The sequence below is a fragment of the Zophobas morio genome, unplaced genomic scaffold (genome assembly GCF_036711695.1).
Source record: "Zophobas morio isolate AGI-343-1 ecotype UQ-CSIRO unplaced genomic scaffold, CSIRO_AGI_Zmor_V1 ptg000006l, whole genome shotgun sequence".
Lineage (NCBI taxonomy): Eukaryota > Metazoa > Arthropoda > Insecta > Coleoptera > Tenebrionidae > Zophobas > Zophobas morio.
Window position 1 is genome coordinate 8,867,647 of NW_026972111.1, and position 22,755 is coordinate 8,890,401.

A 22,755-nucleotide genomic window follows, 5' to 3' on the forward strand; every position below is an offset into this window, starting at 1 on the left:
CAGTTGGTATACAGGTTAGATATTACATATACTTCCTTTATTAAAAAATGGTTCAGTTGGGGATATTTGAAATTTCAAAGTTTTTGCTGTGAAAGATGCAAAATTTTAAAAGTGCTTTGTTGTTATTTTCTTATATATAGGAAAAGTTAACTTTAATAAGATGAGCAAAAACGCCCCAATTGTATTTTTTAATATCTTGAAAACGGAAAGAGATACTGAATTTCTGTAAACATTGAGCATACAGGATGTTTCATCTATTTAAGACTTTTAGAATGGAAATACCATTAGACGAACATGAAAGGATCTGTCACTTATTTGATTACAACCGATATAATATCTATAATCTGAAATTGTCAGCGACTTGCGTATTATTTGCGTCCGGTGATGGAGGTATTCCAAAACATATGGAAAATGGAAGCCTCTATAGCTTTGGAAAACGTTGATTTGAATACAGTATGAAAAACACTAATAAACCACGAAGTAATGGTAATAATAATAGTTCACTGCATTTTTAAATAAAATATTCGCGCCAAAAAAAAACTAGACTTGAAACCGCATTTGAAAACAAAAGTCATTTCGATAATATAGTCAACCACCCATGCTTTCACGCATTCATGGGGTAGGGGAATTCACTATAGGCGGAAGAAGAAGGGGACTGAAGTTCTAGCACAGGACTACAAGCGGAATCCTGTTGTCCTGTTCCCCTGTTGCCTGCTCCTGTTCTCTCCCTATGTGCAAAGTGAATACGTTTTAATAGTGGTGTTCCAAGCTTTGTCGTTGTTTGTTAAATCTTACCAAACGACAATTCTTTTAACAAACTCACCTAGACCCAACGGACATCCAGGAGTGTCATTAGTGTAAGCAGCTAGTCATTTTCAATTTTGTGTTGTGAAATTTTGATCCGTGTATCCGCACGCGTATTTTTGTCCGACATTGTTATGAATTCTTTAGGAACTCAGGTTTAACTACTTTTAATAAACACAGTTTTCTGTTTTTAACTTATTTCAAAATAATGTAAAAGCAAAATTTTAAACCAAATTAAAACAGGAAGAACTTGAAGGTTAGCGTCAGTTATGGTGGGTTCATGCACGAAAAATTAAGATTTAATTTAACGTAATTTAAGAAAAAGTTAAATTCCCAAAATCATACAGGAGTGTTTATGAGCAACCAATTTAATTTAACGAACTCTAAAGTTGCCAAACACTCATGTTTAAACGTTAAATTAAAATTTAAAAGTGTTCTGCTCAGAGCGCATGATCATCGTGTTGAGTCCGACAACCACCGGTAACTGTCAAATAATATCTGGATCTGGTAGATTTCCACTGCTTTTACGTTAAGTTCACTAAGTTACATTAAATTAATAAAATCGTGGACTTGACGCAGGGAGATTTTTTTTATGGCCGGTTTATAGAACAGCGAATTAAATATTTTTTTCACTAGCAGCCATGAAGCATGCAAATGTCGACTCATTTAGAGGTAGCAAATTCAACTTTTGCTACCACGGGTTCAAAAAGAAGATTGAGGTTATGTACCCAATATTTGATGTAATTATTTCTTAAAAAATGAATGAATGTGTGCTACTAATATTACTTGAGTATACGCATGGTAGTTGGTAGACGGTAGAAGATAAAATGATTAATGCGGCGACAAGTGTAAACGGTTTTCTTTGTGTTGAAGATTTAAATTAAGTTTGATTAGAAATCAAAACAAAATCATGTTGCGTCAAAAAATTGAACGTTTATTTTTTCAATTTATTGTCTTATGGTTTCTACTAGTGAAAAAAATAGTCTATTAACCACGGTTGTAAAGCCACTTCTAGACCTCGCACTTCAGAGCCCTCGACGCTGCGCGTCTCGGGTTCTAATTTGCGCTCGGCCTAGAATGCTTGGCTTTGCAACCTTGGCTAATAATATACTATTTTCTACTTCCACATAGTAATCCATGAATTACGAACTGTCTAGCCTGATAGTAAAACCACAGACTACCAGACAAGACACATACCCACTTTGAGCGAACGTGACCCTTATTGACGACTTACCTCAACCGTCACTTCATACGCGCGATTTTTAAACGCGAGGACTGCCACTTTACAACACAATCTCGGTTAAAAGCCAATATAATGTTAAAAAAATACATCAACAGAAGTCATATTATGTTTAACTTACTAAAATAATAAAGGCGTTCGTACGTACGTTCATAGTAAAAAAAAAATCATAAACAAGCTAAAAAATTTATGAGTGCTATTAATTAAATTTATACATTTTTTAAAAGTGAGTGAATACTTATATTGTATTGTATTGTGTATTCTGTCGCCGCAGGACTCACAGGAGTGCGCTGCACTTCACAGGTCTTGGTCAGACCCATTTTGAGGTTATATGTGGTTATGTTGTCAACCCAAAGCAAGGAGGTTTAAATGTATATATGTACTTATATTCAATATCTCTGACCCGAACAGAGATATGTAAAAGACTAGATACAGATATTTAATGTTCTCGTGGACATACGTTTAGGGCCAAAATGTCACTGTACGTTTATATCTCCCTCTTTTTCTCTAGCACGTATAATGGTAACCCGATATCTGAAGGTCTCGCTCTGTACGGCGCAACCAATGAGAGTTGGCGCAACGTTTGTCGTTGATGCCGTTCTTGTGTTTGTGCCGGTCCCTGTCAGACCACTCAGACTGTGGGTGGTTATGATTATTTATAATTGCCGCCATCAGAACGGGCCAATAACAAGACAACCACCTTTTAGAGAGTGATCGATGTAGCCTACAGTTGGCAATCCATAGTACTGGTGTTGATATAGAAAAGGATAGGCGACACAAAGTATTGCTACTCTTAGATCATAGATGTTGGCCCTAGATCGGGAAAGCTATAACCGCATCTGTCTTTTACATATCTCTGTACCCGAAGTGTCAAAATTCTAGTTTTTCTAGTTACATTCTCCTAAAAGTTTCCACTAAACAGGGTAGCCACTACAGTATTTTGCAAATTTTTAAGCGGAATCAAGGTCATCCTTACCTAAACCGTCATTTTCTTGTGTTCAAGGGCAAAATAATTGAAATCGACTGTTTGGACTCTTGAATTAAAGACTATATTCGTTTGTCAGTGGTGGGGCAGTGGCTTGTCTGTATAGTCTGTGGTAAAACCATAGTTACACCCACTGGCATGTAATGAATGAACAGGCACGTAATATATATATATTACGTGCCTGTTTGAATAGTTTCCATAGCAACTATAAATATTTGCTTTCCCAAAAAAATTTCTTCTGAAAGCGATTCTTCATTATAGATCGTAGAAAAAGTATATGACACAACTCTGGTGGTATGCTAATTACGAACTCATATTACATCACTCGCTCGCTACGCTCGCTCGTGTATAAACTTCGTTCGTAATTAGCTTCTTACCACCCTCGATATGTAATATACTATAATCCTCGATTAATTTAACAGAGGATTAAAATGTGCAATAAGAGCCCGTGATTGGTTAAACCATGCACGTTACCTAGCAACGGACCTCAATTAAAAGTTAATCGGATTTTTGGAATTTTTTCTTGAGTTTCTTGGACTTTGTGGAGTGTTTGGATTTTTTAGATTTTTTGAACTTTTTAAATTCTTTGATTTTTTGTATATTTCCGATTTTTTGGATTATTGGATGTCTTGGGTTTTGCATTTTTTTGGATTTTTGGAATTATTGCATTTCTTGAGTTTCTTGGGTTTATTGAATTTTGTGGATTATTTGAATTTTTTAGATTTTTTTTTTAATTCTTGGATTTTTTTGAATATTTTCGATGTTTTGGATTAATGAAGCTTTTGGGTTTTTGCATTTTTTTGGATTTTTGGAATTTTTTCTTGAGTTTCTTGGCCTTTGTGGATTGCTTGGGTTTTTTTTTAGATTTTTTGAACTTTTTAAATTCTTAGATTTTTTGCATATTTTCGATATTTTGGATTATTGGATATCTTGGGTTTTGCATTTTTTTTGGATTTTTGGAATTATTGGATTTCTTGAGTTTCTTGGGTTTATTGGATTAATTGAATTTTTTAGACTTTTTTATTTTTTTAGATTCTTTAATTTTTTGGATATTGTTGATTTTTTTGATTATTGCATACATTTCTTAGGTTTAGCATTTTATGGATTTTCGGAATTATTGGATTTTTTGAGTGTTTTGGATTTTGTGGATTGTTTGGATTTTTTAGAATTTGTAAATTCTTTCATTTTTTTGGTTATTTTCGATTTTTTGGGTTATTGGATTTCTTGGGCTTTACATTTTTGAGTTTCTTGAATTTATTCGATTTTGAGGATTGTTTCAATCTTTCAGATTTTTTGATTTCTTAAATTATTTGATTTTTTGATTATTTTGGATCTTTTATTTTGCCTTCGATTCTTTTTGGATATTTTAGATTTTTTGTATTATTGCAGTCCTTGGGTTTTGCATTTTTTAGATTTTTTGTTTTTTTGGGATTATTGGTTTTCTTGAATTTCTTAGATTTTGTGGATTGTTTAGATTTTTAAAATTTTTTAAATTCTTTCAATTTTTGGATATTTTCGATGTTTTGGATTATTGAAGCTTTTGGGTTTTGCATTTTTTTGGATTTTTGCAATTTTTTCTTGAGTTTCTTGGACTTTGTGGATTGTTTGGATTTTTTAGATTTTTTGAACTTTTTAAATTCTTTGATTTTTTGCATATTTTCGATTTTTTGGATTATTGGATATCTTGGATTTTGAATTTTTTTGGATTTTTCGAATTATTGCATTCCTTGAGTTTCTTGGGTTTATTGAATTTTGTGGATTATTTGAATATTTTCGATGTTTTGGATTAATGAAGCTTTTGGGTTTTGCATTTTTTTGGATTTTTTTCTTGAGTTTCTTGGCCTTTGTGGATTGCTTGAAATTTTTTAGATTTTTTGAACTTTTTAAATTCTTAGATTTTTTGCATATTTTCGATATTTTGGATTATTGGATATCTTGGGTTTTGCATTTTTTTGGATTTTTGGAATTATTGGATTTCTTGAGTTTCTTGGGTTTGTTAGATTTTTTGGATTAATTGAATTTTTTAGACTTTTTAATTTTTTTAAATTCTTTAATTTTTTGGATATTGTTGATTTTTTTGATTATTGCATACATTTCTTAGGTTTAGCATTTTATGGATTTTCGGAATTATTGGATTTCTTGAGTGTCTTGGCTTTATTGGATTTTGTGGATTTTTTGTTTTTTTTTTCGTTTTTTTGAATTTTTCAGTCTTTGATTTTTTGGATATTTTCATTTTTTGGATTTTTTGGATTATTGAATTTCTGGTGTTTTGCATTTTTGGATTTTTTGAATTATTACATTTCTTGAGTGTCTTGGGTTTATTAGATTTTGTAGATTGTTTGAATTTTTTAAAATTTATAAATTCTTCCATTTTTTTGGATATTTTCGATTTTTTGGATTATTGGATTTCTTGGGCTTTACATTTTTGAGTTTCTTGAATTAATTCGATTTTGTGGATTGTTTCAATCTTTTAGATTTTTTTATTTTTTAAATTCTTTGATTTTTTTGGATATTTTGGATCTTTTATTTTGCCTTTGATTCTTTTTGGATATTTTCGATTTTTTGGATTATTGGATATCTTGGGTTTTGCTTTTTTTTGGATTTTTGGAATTGGATTTCTTGGGTTTATTGGATTTTCTGGATTATTTGAATTTTTTACATTTTATTATTTTTTTAAATTCTTTGATTTTTTGGATATTGTCGATTTTTTTATTATTGCATAGGTTTTTTAGGTTTAGCATTTTTTGGATTTTCGGAATTATTGGATTTCTTGAGTGTCTTGGGTTTATTGGATTTTCTGGATTTTTTATTTTTTTTAGTTTTTTTTAACTTTTTAGTCTTTGATTTTTTGGATATTTTGTTTTTTTTTTGGATTTTTTGAATTATTGGATTTCTTGGGTTTTGCATTTTTGGATTTTTTGAATTATTAGATTTCTTGAGTGTTTTGGATTTTTTGGATTATTGGATTTCTTGGGTTTTGCATTTTTGGATTTTTTGAATTATTAGATTTCTTGAGTGTCTTGGGTTTATTGGATTTTGTGGATTGTTTGGATTTTTTAAAATTTGTAAATTCTTTCATTTTTTGGATATTTTCGATTTTTTGGATTATTGGATTTCTTGGGCTTACATTTTTGAGTTTCTTGAATATATTCGATTTTGTGGATTGTTTCAATCATTTAGATTTTTTGATTTCTTAAATTCTTTGATTTTTTGGATATTTTGGATCTTTTATTTTGCCTTTGATTCTTTTTGGATATTTTCGATTTTTTGGATTATTGCAGTCCTTGGGTTTTGCATTTTTTTTAGATTTTTTGGATTTTTGGAATTATTGGTTTTCTTGAATTTCTTAGATTTTGTGGATTGTTTGGATTTTTAAAATTTTTTAAATTCTTTCAGTTTTTTGGATATTTTCGATTTTCTGAAATTATTGGATTTCTTGAGTTTCTTGATTAAGTTTTGTGGATTGTTTCAATTTTTTAGATTTTTTGATTTTTTTTATTTGATTTTTTTGATATTTTCGATTTTTTTGATTATTGCATAGATTTTTAGGTCTAGCATTGTTTGGATTTTCGGAATTATTGGATTTGTTGAGTGTCTTGGGGTTATTGGATTTTGTGGATTTTTAATTTTTTTGAATTTTTCAGTCTTTGATTTTTTGGATTTTTTGGATTATTGGATTTCTCGAGTTTTGCATTTTTGGATTTTTTGAATTTTTGGGATTATTGGTTTTCTTGAATTTCTTGGATTTTGTGGATTGTTTGGATTTTAAAAATTTTTTTAATTCTTTCAGTTTTTTGGATATTTTCGATTTTCTGTAATTATTGGATTTCTTGAGTTTCTTGATTAAATTTTGTGGATTGTTTCAATTTTTTAGATATTTTGATTTTTTTAATTCCCTGATTTTTTGGATATTTTCGATTTTTTTTATTATTGCATAGATTTTTAGGTTTAGCATTGTTTGGATTTTCGGAATTATTGGATTTCTTGAGTGTCTTGGGTTTATTGGATTTTGTAGGTTTTGTGGTATCCTCCCTTGTTCGCGGCCCCACGTGAGGGCGACAGATTGTGGTAGCTCAGCGGTTTATTGACAATAAGCAAACAATACAAAGCAAAATATGGGTATGGGTTATCGAAGTGGTGGCAATTCTCGTCGGGGATGGTGGCGGCTCCTGGGACTCAGAGCGTCGTAGGGGATGACGGCGGCGATGTATGTAGCACAGGGCACCTGGACAGTGCGACCCTGGAGATGACGACGTCGGCGGTGCGGCACAGGAGACCTAGAGAATGCGACCCTGGAGATGACGACGTCGGCGATACGGCACAGGGGACCTAGAGAGTGCGACCCTGGGGATGACGACGTCGGAGATACGGCACAGGGGACCTAGAGAGTGCGACCCTGGAGATGACGACGTCGGCGATACGGCACAGGGGACCTAGAGAGTGCGACCCTGGAGATGACGACGTCGGCGATACGGCACAGGGGACCTAGAGAGTGCGACCCTGGAGATGACGACGTCGGCGATACGGCACAGGGGACCTAGAGAGTGCGACCCTGGAGATGACGACGTCGGCGATGCGGCACAGGGGACCTAGAGAGTGCGACCCTGGAGATGACGTCGTTGAAGCGGCGCAGGGGGACCGTAAAACAGTGCAGCCCTGGTGATGATCTCGAAGCAGCGCAGGGGACCGTAAACAGTGCAGCCCTGGCGATAATCTTGAAGCGGCGCAGGGGACCGTAACACAGTGCAGCCCTGGTGATGATCTCGAAGCAGCGCAGGGGACCGTAAAACAGTGCAGCCCTGGTGATAATCTCGAAGCGGCGCAGGGGACCGTAACACAGTGCAGCCCTGGTGATCACCAGAAGGGGACCGAGACAGTGCAGCCCTTAAGGTGGAGATGGTGGAGTTCCATCTGCCTGGAAAGCGTCCGAGTTGCCCTTTTATAGGCAGGGTTGAGATGCGTGGGAGTACCTGCACAATGAAGTAACTTCAGGTGGGGTGCGTTCCAGTGGGGGTGAGCTTGGTGGGGTTGATATCGGCCATTGATTAAATACATATAGATAGACCCATGCTATTGTTTGGAGCGAACAGGCCAACGGCCGGCGAACAAGAGATGGCGCACCAACAGTCGGCCGTCAAACGCCGGCGAAAAGCTTGGACACCAATCGCGCGCGTAGATAACCCAAATCGCAGCAACAATACATTTAATAAAGCTACCACTCGACAGAGGGCGACGAAAACAATGTGTAAAAATCTCATAGTAACCATTTATATAATTTGCAACGTTGCCAGATGAGCCTAGCACAACTTTGCCGTTATTTCTAGTCGATTAGATTTTATTTCGTTTAAAAGTTTCTGGTGAATAAATGGAATTATTATAATGAATAAACAATACAAACAAATTATTACTTGTTATTTTAAATACTTGTTAGTGTTGATGAAAACATAAATGGTAATTAAAGTTATTCTAAATACGGTCCGGTCCGGTAGCTCAAATTTTACAGTACGAGTGATATGTTTCAGGACGAGTAGGTAGCCGAGTCTTTAATTTCGAAACGAGTACTGCGAAAAGAGTTACCGGACGTATGTTGTTATGTATTTTATTTCATACTGTCAACATACTTTTTTATTCGATAATATTATTATTATTTTGAGAAAAAATCCAAATCGAGTCACTTTTTCTGACATCGTTAGCAACCGCTCTTTGGTAAATGTTTTAATTTGTTTATTCGTGCAAATCAGCATCATATGTTTAAACACATAGTACTTATAACACTTTACAGGACTTATTGTTTTGTATAATCCGACTCGATGGACGAATGTTTTGTGCAATCCGTCTCGAAGGACCAATGTTTGTGCAACTCGGCTCGTCCTACCAGTATTTTTTGTAATCTGGTTGATACGACAATGTGATACCGAATTGTACTTTGATATTGCTCCAAGGACCTTTGTTTTCTTGCGTGCGAGATAATAGACAGCGTTCGGTTTCGATGTTTAATACAGGACGGTTACAGAAATACTAAATTTACATTTGTATTTACAATAACAGGTAAAGCAAAAGAGACCCAAAAGGGTCAGTGGCCGCTTCCGAAAATGGAACACTTGTCCTTTTTGGCTCAATTTTATCGGACTTGTCCGTTTTTTTGATTTTACCGGAATCGTTCGATCCAGTAAAACGTCAAACTTGACATAGTATAAAGTAAAATAAATAAATTTTATTCAATTTTGACATGTAAACAAACGTTTATTTTGCCGTCAGTAGGCCACTAAAGCTTTGGTTTATCCGGTAGCACCATAAAATTTTTAAACCGCTAGCGAAATAAAATTTTTATTTTGCTGTTTTAAAACCATGGTTACCATTTCTGTAATTTCTCCAATGCCTTGCTGCTCTTTCCATCTAAGGAACTTTTGATACACTTTCTGATTTGCTCTTTTTTGGGAGCAAGTTTTGCCGTTGGAATCTTGCATGATTTTGCAATTTTTCGATAATTTTAGTTTGTTTAAAATAAACAAACACCGTCGCCAGAGTCACATACTACACACACACACCTGATATTGTAACCTAAATTCTACGCATATAAAACTTTTATTTGGTCGCTGTCAATTCTGACGTTTCTCGAATGTGAACTTTGAATCACCAATTTTTTCACAATTTGGGACTTGGGGTTGTCAAAATTGAATAAAAGTTTGTATTACACTCGCGGTTAAAATGAATGTGTAACTCGTGGTCTTAAGGCGCTCGCGGCATACGCCGCTCTCGCATTAAACTGGCCGCTCATTAAACATTCACTTTAACCGCTTGTATAATAAATAACTATTATGATGTAAATACAATTGAGTATATCGATAATTCGCTACTGAAAATTTATTGAAATATAATTTGTGTTAAAAAAAGATTTTTGTGGTTTTATGGTTTATTAACATAATTTACTTATTTGAAATTAAATATTTTTAATACATAGCACAAGTTCTTGATATTCTTTATTTTTATTCCAAGTAATAATTGTGTTTCCTTTAGTTTTAATCAAGAAAATTTTTCGGTTATTATCTAACATACTTTTGTACATTAAGAAACTCCATTCCACGTCACAGGACGTTACAGGACAATATTTAAATAAATAAAGAAGTCGTTTTATGTGTTTTAAAATTCACTCTGATTTCCGGACTTTAGACTTTTTGGTGTTTCACTTCGGCACAAGAACTAGTCGTATCTCAAAGAAAACAAACAGTGGAATATACCGTATTGTACCTATATTTCATAGTAAAAATGTCTAAATTTTTTTATGAAGAGACAGACTGTTCTAGGAAACTTTACTAAATCTTTTCATTTACGAGCTATTGAAAGTCCGCCGGTCTCACTGATACTTCTTACTTGGCTCCTACGAATGAAGCGAAAAATGCACAGATTGAAAATATAGTAAATGGGGTAGTATGTATGCGTGATATGTCGTTAGACATTAGGTATTTTGCAAATAAAATTTATTTCATTGAAAACAGAAACAATAAAAAACATATCTGTACAAGTTTGGTTGGAATCGATATGGCCAGTTGTTTAGAATATGCAAATATGCTTTTGTTCGTATTTACAATTATTACGAAACAGGTTATCAAATAATCTATTTTCACATGGCGAGACTTTCAAGCGGCCGAAGAATTAAAAACCATAAATTTTCATTGAAGAAACAAACTCTTCCAAGAAAATTACCAAATCTTTTAGTTTACGCACTATTGGACGAGCACTCCTTAAAACGGTCAGTATACCTAATCGCATTATTCCATTGATACCTACCTACCGAAAACGTTGCCAGATGAGCCTAACACAAATTTGCGGATATTTCTCGTCAACCAGATATTATTTCATTTAGAAGTTTCTGGTAAATAAATGGGATTATTGTAATGAACATATAAAACAAATAAATTGTGATTATTATTTGTTGTTTTAACCCATTAGACGCTTATAGGCTTATAAGCATACTTTTCTTGAAAAATCGGTAATAAATTCATTCAGTGAAACATCTTTGTGCCTTAATTCCTATTGGTAAACTGGGATTTTGAATAGAGGTCGCAGGAAAATTTTGTATGGTTTTATGGTTTATTTACATAATTTTCTTATTTACAATGAATGTTTTTGATATATAATACAAGTTCTTGATATTATTTATTTTAATTACATTTAATAAACCATAAAACCACAAAAATCTTTTTTTAACACAAATTATATTTCAATAAATTTTCAGTAGCGAATTATTATCGATACACTTAATTGTATTTACATCATAAAATTTATTTATTTTACTTCATACTATGTCAAGTTTGACGTTTTACTGGATCGAACTATTCCGGTAAAATAAAGAAAACGGACAAGTCCGATAAAATTGAGCCAAAAACACGGAGGTAGAAGAGACACTCTTCTACCTCCGTGGCCAAAAAGGACAAGTCTTCCATTTCCGGAAGCGGCCACTGACCCTTTTGGGTCTCTTTTGCTTTACCTGTTATTGTAAATACAAATGTAAATTTAGTATTTCTGTAACCGTCCTGTATTAAACATCGAAACCGAACGCTGTCTATTATCTCGCACGCAAGAAAACAAAGGTCCTTGGAGCAATATCAAAGTACAATTCGGTATCACATTGTCGTATCAACCAGATTACAAAAAATACTGGTAGGACGAGCCGAGTTGCACAAACATTGGTCCTTCGAGACGGATTGCACAAAACATTCGTCCATCGAGTCGGATTATACAAAACAATAAGTCCTGTAAAGTGTTATAAGTACTATGTGTTTAAACATATGATGCTGATTCGCACGAATAAACAAATTAAAACATTTACCAAAGAGCGGTTGCTAACGATGTCAGAAAAAGTGACTCGATTTGGATTTTTTCTCAAAATAATAATAATATTATCGAATAAAAAAGTATGTTGACAGTATGAAATAAAATACATAACAACATACGTCCGGTAACTCTTTTCGCAGTACTCGTTTCGAAATTAAAGACTCGGCTACCTACTCGTCCTGAAACATATCACTCGTACTGTAAAATTTGAGCTACCGGACCGGACCGTATTTAGAATAACTTTAATTACCATTTATGTTTTCATCAACACTAACAAGTATTTAAAATAACAAGTAATAATTTGTTTGTATTGTTTATTCATTATAATAATTCCATTTATTCACCAGAAACTTTTAAACGAAATAAAATCTAATCGACTAGAAATAACGGCAAAGTTGTGCTAGGCTCATCTGGCAACGTTGCAAATTATATAAATGGTTACTATGAGATTTTTACACATTGTTTTCGTCGCCCTCTGTCGAGTGGTAGCTTTATTAAATGTATTGTTGCTGCGATTTGGGTTATCTACGCGCGCGATTGGTGTCCAAGCTTTTCGCCGGCGTTTGACGGCCGACTGTTGGTGCGCCATCTCTTGTTCGCCGGCCGTTGGCCTGTTCGCTCCAAACAATAGCATGGGTCTATCTATATGTATTTAATCAATGTATCGGCGCTGCCGAGGACAGCGCCCTCGAAAGGGTACTAGCGGAGCGCTTTGAAAGCTCCGCTACAGTTTTTAATTTTTTTTAATTTTTCAAAGTCTGATTTTTTGGATATTTTCATTTTTTGGATTTTTTGGATTATCGGATTTCTTGAGTTTTGCATTTTTGGATTTTTTGAATTATTAGATTTCTTGAGTGTCTTGGGTTTATTGGATTTTGTGGATTGTTTGGATTTTTTAAAATTTGTAAATTCTTTAATTTTTTTGGATATTTTCGATTTTTTGGATTATTGGGTTTCTTGGGCTTTATTTACATTTTTGAGTTTCTTGAATTTATTCGATTTTGTGGATTGTTGCAATCTTTGAGATTTTTTGATTTCTTAAATTCTTCGATTTTTTTGGATATTTTGGATCTTTTATTCTGCCTTTGATTCATTTTGGATATTTTCGATTTTTTGGATTATTGCAGTCCTTGGGTTTTGCATTTTCTTTTAGATTTTTTGTATTTCTGGGTTTATTGGTTTTCTTGAATTTCTTGGATTTTGTGGATTGTTTGGATTTTTTAAAATTTGTAAATCCTTTCATTTTTTGGATATTTTTGATTTTTTGGATTATTGGATTTCTTGTGCTTTCCATTTTTTGGATTATTTGGATTTCTGGAATTATTGGATTTCTTGAGTTTCTTGATTAAATTTTGTGGATTGTTTCAATTTTTTAGATTTTTTGATTTTTTTAATTCTTCGATTTTTTGGATATTTTCGATTATTTTGACTATTGCATAGATTTTTAGGTTTAGGTAACATTTTTTGGATTTTCGGAATTATTGGATTTCTTGAGTGTCTTGGGTTTATTGGATTTTGTGGAATTTTTGTTTTTTTTTAGTTTTTTTGAATTTTTCAGCCTTTGATTTTTTGGATATTTTCATTTTTTGGATTTTTTGGATTATTGGATTTCTTGGGTTTTGCATTTTTGGATTTGAATTATTAGATTTCTTGAGTGTCTTGGGTTTATTGGATTTTGTGGATTGTTTGGATTTTTTAAAATTAGTAAATTCTTTTTGGATATTTTCGATTTTTTGGGTTATTGGATTTCTTGGGCTTTACATCTTTGAGTTTCTTGAATTTATTCGATTTTGTGGATTGTTTCAATCTTTCAGATTTTTTGATATCTTAAATTCTTTGATTTTTTTGGATATTTTGGATCTTTTATTTTGCCTTTGATTCTTTTTGGATATTTTCTTTTTCTTTGGATTATTGCAGTCCTTGGGTTTTGCATTTTTTTAGATTTTTTGGATTTTCTTGAATTTCTTAGATTTTGTGGATTGTTTGGATTTTTAAAATGTTTTAAATTCTTTCAGTTTTCTGGATATTTTCGATTTTTTGGATTATATTGGTTATCTTGGGCTTTGCATTATTTTGATTTCTGGAATTATTGGATTTCTTGAGTTTCTTGATTAAATTTTGTGGATTGTTTCAATTTTTTAGATTTTTTGATTTTCTTAATCCTTTGATTTTTTTGGGTACATATTTTCGATCTTTTTGATTATTGGATTACTTGAGTTTTGCATTTTCTGTTTTTATTTCTCTGAATTATTAGACTTCTTGGGTTTTGCATTTTTCGGATTTTTTGGAATTATAAGTCCGGCAACCACCGGCAACTGTCAAATAATATCTGGTAGATTTCCACTGTTTTTAAGTTAAGTTTACTAAGTTACATTAAATTAATAAAATCGTGGACTTGACGCAGGGAGACTTGTTTTATTCTTTTTTTTTTGTCTTAAATAAAAATTATGTCTTCTTTTTTACATACGGATCATTACATTTCAAACAATTTTTTTTAGAGATTAACCATATACTTAACAGACGTCCTAAAAGTTTGACCAAAACACCAGCCTTGAAGATTCCGTTTTAATAAATAGGAAAATAGGTAAATCAATTATCGATTATTTCAGATTAATCTCATTTATTAAAATGATAAATGTATAAGTGGTGAATTATGAGTCCATCCCAAAATCAAAATCTGCACGTTGCTGATTTATTTCCAAGAATATTAATAACCTTCATACAAAATATTCCTTGACATGCTAGGCTTTAGAGACGAAGGAGGCTCGTTTTAAAATTTTATATTAAACAATCGATAACAAATGTTAGACTTTGCAAAAACTTTAGAAAATCACGGATACTGACTAATGACATTCCTAATATTTTCAGGTTTTAATAAATCAAAATGGCCAATGAAGAACAACCCAAGGAAATAATAACCATTACCGATTCTGCGAAGATTGATGAAGATATGTCGGGTTTTTACCAGAAGACGACATTTTCTGATGTAAATTTAGTCTTGGCTAACAAGACCATCCCCGCACATAAAGTAGCTTTTTGACCCATTGATCAATAAGATCAATTTAATCAACTTTAAAATTTCAGATAGTTCTTGCGTCCAGGTGCAAATATTTTAAATCAATCATAACAGAAGATCCCAAACAAGTAAGCAACTCGTTATGAAATTTAAAAAAATCAATGTTCCATTTTAGTCGGAGATCTTTTTAAAGGACGTACCTCCAAAAGCTTTCGATGTCGTACTGAATTACATTTATACAGGTTGGACAAAAATCACTCCCTATTTTTTTAAGGATTTTTCTTCTCTAACAACTGTTACAGGATCTATTTTTATAAAGTCATCACAAGAAGACGAAATAGTGGACGTATTGCAGCTAGCACATAAATACTCACTTAAAAAACTGGAAAAAACAATAACCGTTAAAATGACTTCGATTATAAATATGTCGAACGTTTGTTTGCTTTTAAATAAGGCCGATGAGCTCGACATGGAGGAATTAAGGAAAATTTGTCTTGATTTTATAGATAAACATTTTCCGGAAATAATTGACACTAATTTTTTGAATGTTTTAACGCAAGTATGGTGGTATGCATGCTATATTTTTGATACTAGCGTTGTATTTGTTTCAGAATTCTATGGTTAAATTGCTGGAGAGAGATGTGGTTCCTGCCAACGAAATCGATATTTTTAAACTAGCAGCAAATTGGTGTAAAAATAATGTAGATACGGACAACTTAGTTATCGGATGTGTTCGTTTAAATGAGTTAACCGAAGACCATATTTTGGATTTAGTTTGGCCATCTAAGTTAATAGAAAGCGATGTATTAATGCATTCTCTTGTGAGTATCAGAAATAAGATACCGAACGAGCAACGTACGAATAAAACAAATAAATAAATGGAACCTCTAAAAACTGATCTAAAGTTATTTAGACCCAATTTCCCTCGCCTCCAAAATACAGTGCAAAACATATCTCGTTTTTTGGTAAAGTTGTAAAATTATCTGACAAAAGTTTGGACTTTCTAACGAATTTTTGAAAATTTTGGTCCCGAACCACGAACACGATTTTTTTTTTTAAACTTAGTTAGTTTTTCAGTAGGTACAAAGTACAAAATTTTGACTTTTCTTAGATCACCTTCAAAAGTTAGGTACTTACAGATATTGATTTCTAGAAGTTGTTTTCGGTTTCATTTTGTCGAAAATCCATTTTGTCATATTCGGGAATATACTTAAAATGTGGCAATTTTTAGGAATAAAGAAACTATATTTTTACTCTGAATATTTGAAAATCTCGATCCGAGGCCAAAAACATGCTATGTTTTTCGAATCAGCTCGTCGAGATCTACCTACTTCTCGCAATCTTTTCTGTATTTTAAGGAACTTTTAGGCAACTTTTCAAAAAGGGAGTTTTTTGTGGAGTTTGGATTCTGGAATTTTTTAGCTTCATTTCAGTTCGAAAATCACCAAAACTTCTAGCGTCTTTCCAAAATCGCCAATATAAATAAAATATTAGGGATTAAAGGATTAAAACAAAACTTTTAAAGCGAGAATTTCGAAAAACTATTTCAAATACTCAATTTTTCAATCCCTCCCCCTCTACGTCAAATTTTTTACTTTTTTTCATTTTTGGAAAATTACCGAAATATATTTTTTGTAAACTTAGACATATTAAGTTATTTTCAGTTTCATTTCTTCGAAAAGTCGTATAAATTCTAGTATTAAAAAAAATTGACTTTGAAACCGAATTTTTCGAAAATCTTGGTCCGACTCCATAAACACACCATGTTTTTGGTTTAGTTCAATTTTTCAGTATGAACTTTTTGACCGACTCTTTCGAGCATCGTCAAAAAATAACCAACGAATTTTTTCTATTACAGAACTCCAGAAGTTGTTTTTGTTTTTTGTTTAATTCTTATCATTTTGTCAAGCAATTTTTATAATCTTTAAAAAATTGGCTTTCAAATGGAATATTTCGAAAATTTTAGTCGCAGACCATCAAAACGAACAGCATCTAAGAACTAAATCAAGATAAAGAGAAGATAAAAGTGGTTCTGAAAAGTTTATTTTTTAATTGACACTAATTGTCCCTTTACGACAGACAACAAAGATTGTTTTGTAGGATACCAGAAGATGACAATATTGTTCAAAGAATAGTTTTATGGTGTGCATTACCATTAACAATTAGGTATACAATCAGTAAAAAATATCTTTTTACAAATTTTATGGGTCCAAGACAAAAATAATTCTTGTTAGAAATAGATGCACAATTTTCTTGATATTATTTGCGTCCTCTCAAAAAAACTAAAGTTTCCTGTTTGTTCTTCTGCTGAAGTACTGAAGGAATGTTGCTGTTATCAAGTTCTTGAAAGATATCTGTATTATTCACTTTTGTTTTTTTTTTTGATAATTTTTTAACTATTTCTGGTTTTATTGATATATCTATAAATTTAAAATTCTTCCGTCACTTCAGACTTCAAAATCTTCAAGGAAAATATTTTTTCTTTCGTAGTCCTATTACAATCTCATTTTTTATTAGTTTTGTTCAACTAACAAGTAACAACATTTCTATTTTATTTTCATTTATAACTGCAACTGTGACTCAAGATTTTATCAACAGGCTCTAAAATTTGCAAATTATTCTTCATAAAATCACTGATAAAACCTCATATAAATCGACACTTTCTGAAGAACTTTTAGAATATTTTTTCCCATTCGAAGAAAAACTTGAACTGGACATAGAAAATAAATTAAATAAAACGTAAAGTTGTTATCCGAGAAGTGGAGCTAAATCTGAATTTCAACACGGTATTTCTGTCGTAGGGCGCTTAATTTATTATCTATTATGGTAGACTGTGTGGTTTCTAAAATCAATTACAAAATGTTATTGTTATTATTCATTTGCAAAAAGTTAGAGACAGGACGTTTACTTTATCAAAATATATATTTACCTGTTGCTTTTAAATTTAATTGTCCACGCATTTAGTTTGTAAAGATTTTTTTTTATCTACACTCGCACTAATTAATGGAACATTTACTATGAAATATGGACATTTTAATTCCACTATAGTATCTTCATCTGTAGTACCATACGGATTAGCGTCTAGGAAACCATACTTCTTGCGAAGAAAAAAAAAACAGTCCGGAATTGGGCATATACATATATATGAAAATAATTTGGCAACATTAACTTTTTTTATTTTCGCAATGTATCTTTTATTTTTTTCGAAATAAACCTTTTTGTTTTTATTCGTTTTTATTACATTATGTTGATATTCATCGGAAATCTACAAGTATGTATCGTAAGAAAGAATGTGTGAATTGTGCGAGTAATAAATTAAAATCTGAAACAAATCATTACGTTTATAGATTAAAGATACATTTTTTTCTTTTCTTTTTATGATTCACGATGGTACGATTTGAGCAAAGTAGTGTGTAGTACATTGCGTACCGAATCAATGTTTAAATATGTTCATATGAAGCGATTGTGATCCTTTTTAATTTGGGTGGCGACATCTAGAAATATTTTAGGCAACGACCACCGATGACGACTTAAAATTCGGGTCAGAAACATTCAAGGTGCCGACAAGAGTTTTTCCTACTGGATGATTCCTATACTGTGCTTCAGTGTTGAGCCCGTCTTAAACTGCGTAAAATCTAAACAAAATGCTGGAAAGTGACGAGACTGTGACTATTACAGACACCACCGAGTTACTCGGAGATGTCGCATCTCTCTACCTCAACCAGAAATTTTCTGATATTACGTTGCTCGTCGATGGTCAAAAGCTATATGCTCACAAGGTTAGTCTACAATTACTTGGTATGAGTTACCAAAAATGTATTAGAAGTAAATTCACCACGAAATGTGACAGGGGCGGGGCTCATGTTGCGCAACTTGTAGTCTGGCTAGCAGTGGCGTACCATCGATGTATTAAGAAGGGAGACTCTGTTGAGTTATATTTCTTTTAAATACAATTTAAAAAAAGAACATATACAAAAAAAAATAGAGACAACCATATAACAAAAATAAATTTGTTTGATAAAAAATAGATGAAAAATTTTCGTCTAATTAGTGACTTTCGGTATAGGTTTTGTTTTTGTCGGTGTAGAGAAGCTTGATTTTTCCTCAGATTTGACTTTTCCTTGCTCTTTTACAATGCTGTGATACGCGTTTTTCGAAATTCTAGTAGCTGCCCTACAGTAAGTAAACATTTTCACTTGATTTAAAATCCAAAAAAGGCGGTAACGCACTGTAAATTGACGGATTTTTTCTCAGAAGACTTCTTATTTTGTAATATAACAAATTACGACACTTTATTTTTACCAAAAAAAAAAAAGACCAGAAGCAAAATTGTCTTGAAAAAGACAGATCTCTTAAAAACGAACTTCCAAAACACAAACGACCAACAAAGCAAAAAGACAACGAAACGTGGAAAAGCAGTCAACAAGCACGAGAGACAGGAAGATAAATGTAGACAAGAAGAAAAAGACGAGACGAGACAAGGAATGTGAGACAGGCAATGAGACGTTAACTTATTTGGACAGTTTCTTTTCTTTTCAATAGGATTCCTATTTCTTGAAAGTAGTTAAGTGATTTTGACTTTGTTGGTGTTTTCTGTTTTAAACAATATTATTCATTTTGTATCATAATACGAAGACCAAACCAAAACTGTGTTCGGTGCACTCCCACCTGCTGTACTCTTTCGTGGTGAAACCTACTCTACACACTTTAGGTGATTCTGGCCGTGAGGAGTAAATACTTTGAGTCTATACTTTCCGAAGATCCGCAAAACACAAACCAGGTAAAAGATTTGAGGATTTGTTGCAAAATAACCCTTACTATAAAAATTTCAGACCGAAATAACAATAACCGGTGTGCCTTTTGACACTTTACGTGGTCTATTAAAATACATTTATACAGGTGGACCATCAGTTTTTACAACAGAACCAGGTTTATGGATAAATTTCAGATACCATCGATGTTGATTCAACCCCTCAGTTACTTGAATTTGCCCATCAACATTCATTAACAGACTTCCAAACTACCATCGTTAAAAAACTAAAACCACTTCTAAATATGAAAAATATTTGCGCCGTCCTCAACACTGCCAATCTCTACGATTTAGAAGAACTGCTCGAAGCCTGCTATTCTTTCATGGACCTTAACGCATCTGAAGTTGTCACCAGTGACTGTTTCACTCATCTGTCCCAAGTAAAACCAAAGTACATTATGACCTCGATAATCCGAATTAATTGGGGAAAAGGTGTGTTCGGATTAGCGATTTGTTAGAATCAGCGAATTTCCCAAAAATCTGAAAGGGAATTGAATAACAACTTCATACACTGTTGAAAACAAACTTCAAGAAATAAACCTTAATTTTTTTAAACAGAAATAAAGTATTCTTAGGCAACAATGGATAATTGATACATTCGAAAAAAAATTACTGCGTGATCATAAACACGCTATATTTTTGGAATCAACACGTAGGGATTTGTTTGTATTCCTGAATTTTTTCAGAATTTTTAGACGAATGAAATTTTCCAATATGTGTTACCTACTTATGCAAATTTCGACTCATTCTCAACGATTTTCGAAATTTAACTAAATACATTTTCTTCTACATTTTTAAACCGTTTATCCAGAATCGTCCATTGAAATATCGAGATTTTGAAAAATTTCAAAAAATTCAATACAACATGTGCACAGAGGAAATCTTGCGTCATTTTTGCAAGTAGGTGCATATTTTCAAGTTCAGTTCGGATTGCAGAGTTTTTGTTCGGATTAAAGAGACATCGACTTCAACTAGTCTCTGGTCGGATTACTGGATGTTCGGATAATCGTGGGTTCGGATTATAGAGGTCATACTGTAGTGTTAATGTTTACACACGTTATACTTTTGTTACAGAAATCGATGATTCAACTTTTACAACGCAATAGTTTTATTGTTCCTGAAATCGAAATTTTCAAAAGCGTGGCTAAGTGGTGCAAAATTAACAACGATGTCGATGATTTAGTTATTCAGTGTGTTCGTTTATCGTCGATGACTGTCGTGGACATAGTAACTACAGTCTGGCCTTCGAAACTATTCGACTGTGAAAAGTTGTTAGAAGCCATTGCCGAGATCGTTGGTGCCAAAAGAAAAACTTCCATTTCTAGAGGGTTCTATCGTAAGATTTTTTCTCCAAATTCGGGATAAAAATAAAATGAGAGTTTTAAGTTTTGGGCGAAAATCTAGCAACTGCTGAACACAGCGCTGAAGTGATTCTCGGAAAAAATACATCTTGGTTGTTGACAGGCGATGGAAACATAGAAAGTAACTATGCATACCACGGTATAGACGGTGAAAGTGGAATTATTGTGAAGCTTGGTACTCCATCTTTTGTTAACCATTTCAAAATGAGACTCTGGGATGGGGATACCCGGTACGTACTAAAATAGTATATACAGTTTTAAGAAAATTCGTTGTAGTTCTTATTCTTATTACATTTCGGTTTCTCTTGATCAGAAGAATTGGAGAAGAGTTATCGACTACAGTGGTTTTAGTTGTGGTTCAGACCAGGTTCTGTTTTTTAGTCAGCAGATGGCTCAGTACATAAAAATTGTAGGGACGCAAAATACAGCCAACCAAGTAAGAATATAAACACTACTCACGTCATTTATTCACTTTTAAATTAGGATTTTCACATCATATCTTTCGAAGCATATTTCAAAAGTGATATTCCTACAATTAGAAATGGTATCATTTGCCCCAATTATAATGTTGCAACTTCAGACAAGAAAGCGATTGTTATTGAAGGGTATGTAAGAATACATGTAGAATAATAAAAATAATAGTTACGATCATTTTCTAAGAGAACCTCCGTCTCAGTTTCATGGTGATTTAGATGCCTATCACGTAATAGATAGTGGAACTATTACAATACAACTGGGTACCTTAGTGCTATCTTAAATTTTTTTTTGTAAAAATTACTAATCTGCAGCTCAACCTTACATGATTTCAACAATGAAATTTTTCTTGGATGAAGCGGATGGTTACAGATACTATAGATATTTTGTTGAAACTTCTGTCAATTATTCAGATTGGGAGATTGCTGTTGATCGAAGAAATGAAGATTGCAAGTGTTGGCAAAATCTTCGTTTTAAAGAAAGGGCGGTAGTTTTCATCAGGATAACTGGAACTGACGACTCTTTGAGCAACGTGAGTAGTATTAAAATGTTTGAATGTTTGAACTATTGAACCGTTTTCGCTTCTAAAATTTTAGATATTTTTGGTGTCGCGCTTCGAATGTCCCTCCGAGATGTGATGGAAATAACTGAAATATCTGGCCATTGCTAACACGGTGTCTACAAAACGCATGCTTTATATGACAAATATTAAAATAAATTTGTCACACACACACACGTGATTTTTAATAATTGTATTCGATAACTAAAAATAAAAATAAAGCTGTTAATCATAGGAGTCAATATTTAGAATGGGGTTAAATGTGGTCTGTAATTCAAAAACATTCTGGAACGTAACACAGACTCTTTCGTTTTCACTTGTGTTGAGAAAACAAAAAATCAGCTTATGTTGTAATTGAGGTTTATTACTAACTTCAATACGAATACGAAAATGTACGTGAAAATTAATATTTGATATCAAGCAAAGACTTGAAAGCTGATGAACGGGTCAGTGTACTAACTGTAAATTGTTGAGCATGAGTTTGTTGTTGTGAGACCAAGATGAAAGGAGTTACAGATTTTTTTTTCGAAACATTTCCTGCGGTAGATCTTGGCAAAATCTTGAGTTTAAGGGAAGAGCGATGGTTTTTATTAGGACTACTGGGACACATATAGTATAGCATATCTGAAGAATAACGTCGAAAAACAGAAAATCAAATTCCTGTACAATGT

The 22,755-nt window shown here is 32.7% G+C and overlaps 2 protein-coding genes across 3 annotated transcripts; both read left to right on the top strand.

Moving 5' to 3' along the window:
* Positions 1-656: 656 nt before the first annotated feature.
* On the top strand, positions 657-15,774 carry LOC135123063 (BTB/POZ domain-containing protein 9-like). Of its 2 annotated transcripts, XM_064047564.1 has the most exons (7): positions 657-857; positions 14,363-14,448; positions 14,733-14,892; positions 14,949-15,008; positions 15,056-15,122; positions 15,183-15,439; positions 15,492-15,774. In XM_064047564.1, exons 3-7 carry the CDS (start codon positions 14,749-14,751, stop codon positions 15,756-15,758), a joined length of 795 nt encoding a protein of 264 aa, XP_063903634.1. In that variant the 5' UTR covers positions 657-857; positions 14,363-14,448; positions 14,733-14,748; the 3' UTR covers positions 15,759-15,774. The 2 variants fall into 2 exon arrangements, with proteins under 2 accessions (XP_063903634.1, XP_063903633.1); XM_064047563.1 differs by lacking the exon at positions 14,363-14,448.
* Positions 15,775-18,372: 2,598 nt separating this feature from the next.
* Positions 18,373-22,318, top strand: LOC135123510 (BTB/POZ domain-containing protein 9-like). The gene is made up of 11 exons (XM_064048235.1): positions 18,373-18,659; positions 19,592-19,660; positions 19,713-19,779; positions 19,829-20,070; positions 20,765-21,026; positions 21,077-21,281; positions 21,328-21,487; positions 21,535-21,656; positions 21,712-21,788; positions 21,840-22,057; positions 22,122-22,318. The coding sequence occupies exons 1-11, from the start codon at positions 18,525-18,527 to the stop codon at positions 22,161-22,163; spliced, it is 1,599 nt and encodes a 532-aa protein (XP_063904305.1). The 5' UTR covers positions 18,373-18,524; the 3' UTR covers positions 22,164-22,318.
* Positions 22,319-22,755: the final 437 nt, after the last annotated feature.

Coding starts and splice junctions, on each gene's coding strand:
- LOC135123063 (XM_064047564.1), top strand. CDS start 14,749: ATGGCCAATGAAGAACAACCCAAGGAAATAATAACCATTACCGATTCT. Junction 14,893..14,948: donor AGACCATCCCCGCACATAAA/GTAGCTTTTTGA, acceptor TTAAAATTTCAG/ATAGTTCTTGCGTCCAGGTG. Junction 15,123..15,182: donor ACTGAATTACATTTATACAG/GTTGGACAAAAA, acceptor CAACTGTTACAG/GATCTATTTTTATAAAGTCA.
- LOC135123510 (XM_064048235.1), top strand. CDS start 18,525: ATGCTGGAAAGTGACGAGACTGTGACTATTACAGACACCACCGAGTTA. Junction 19,661..19,712: donor ATCCGCAAAACACAAACCAG/GTAAAAGATTTG, acceptor TAAAAATTTCAG/ACCGAAATAACAATAACCGG. Junction 20,071..20,764: donor GTTTCACTCATCTGTCCCAA/GTAAAACCAAAG, acceptor CTTTTGTTACAG/AAATCGATGATTCAACTTTT.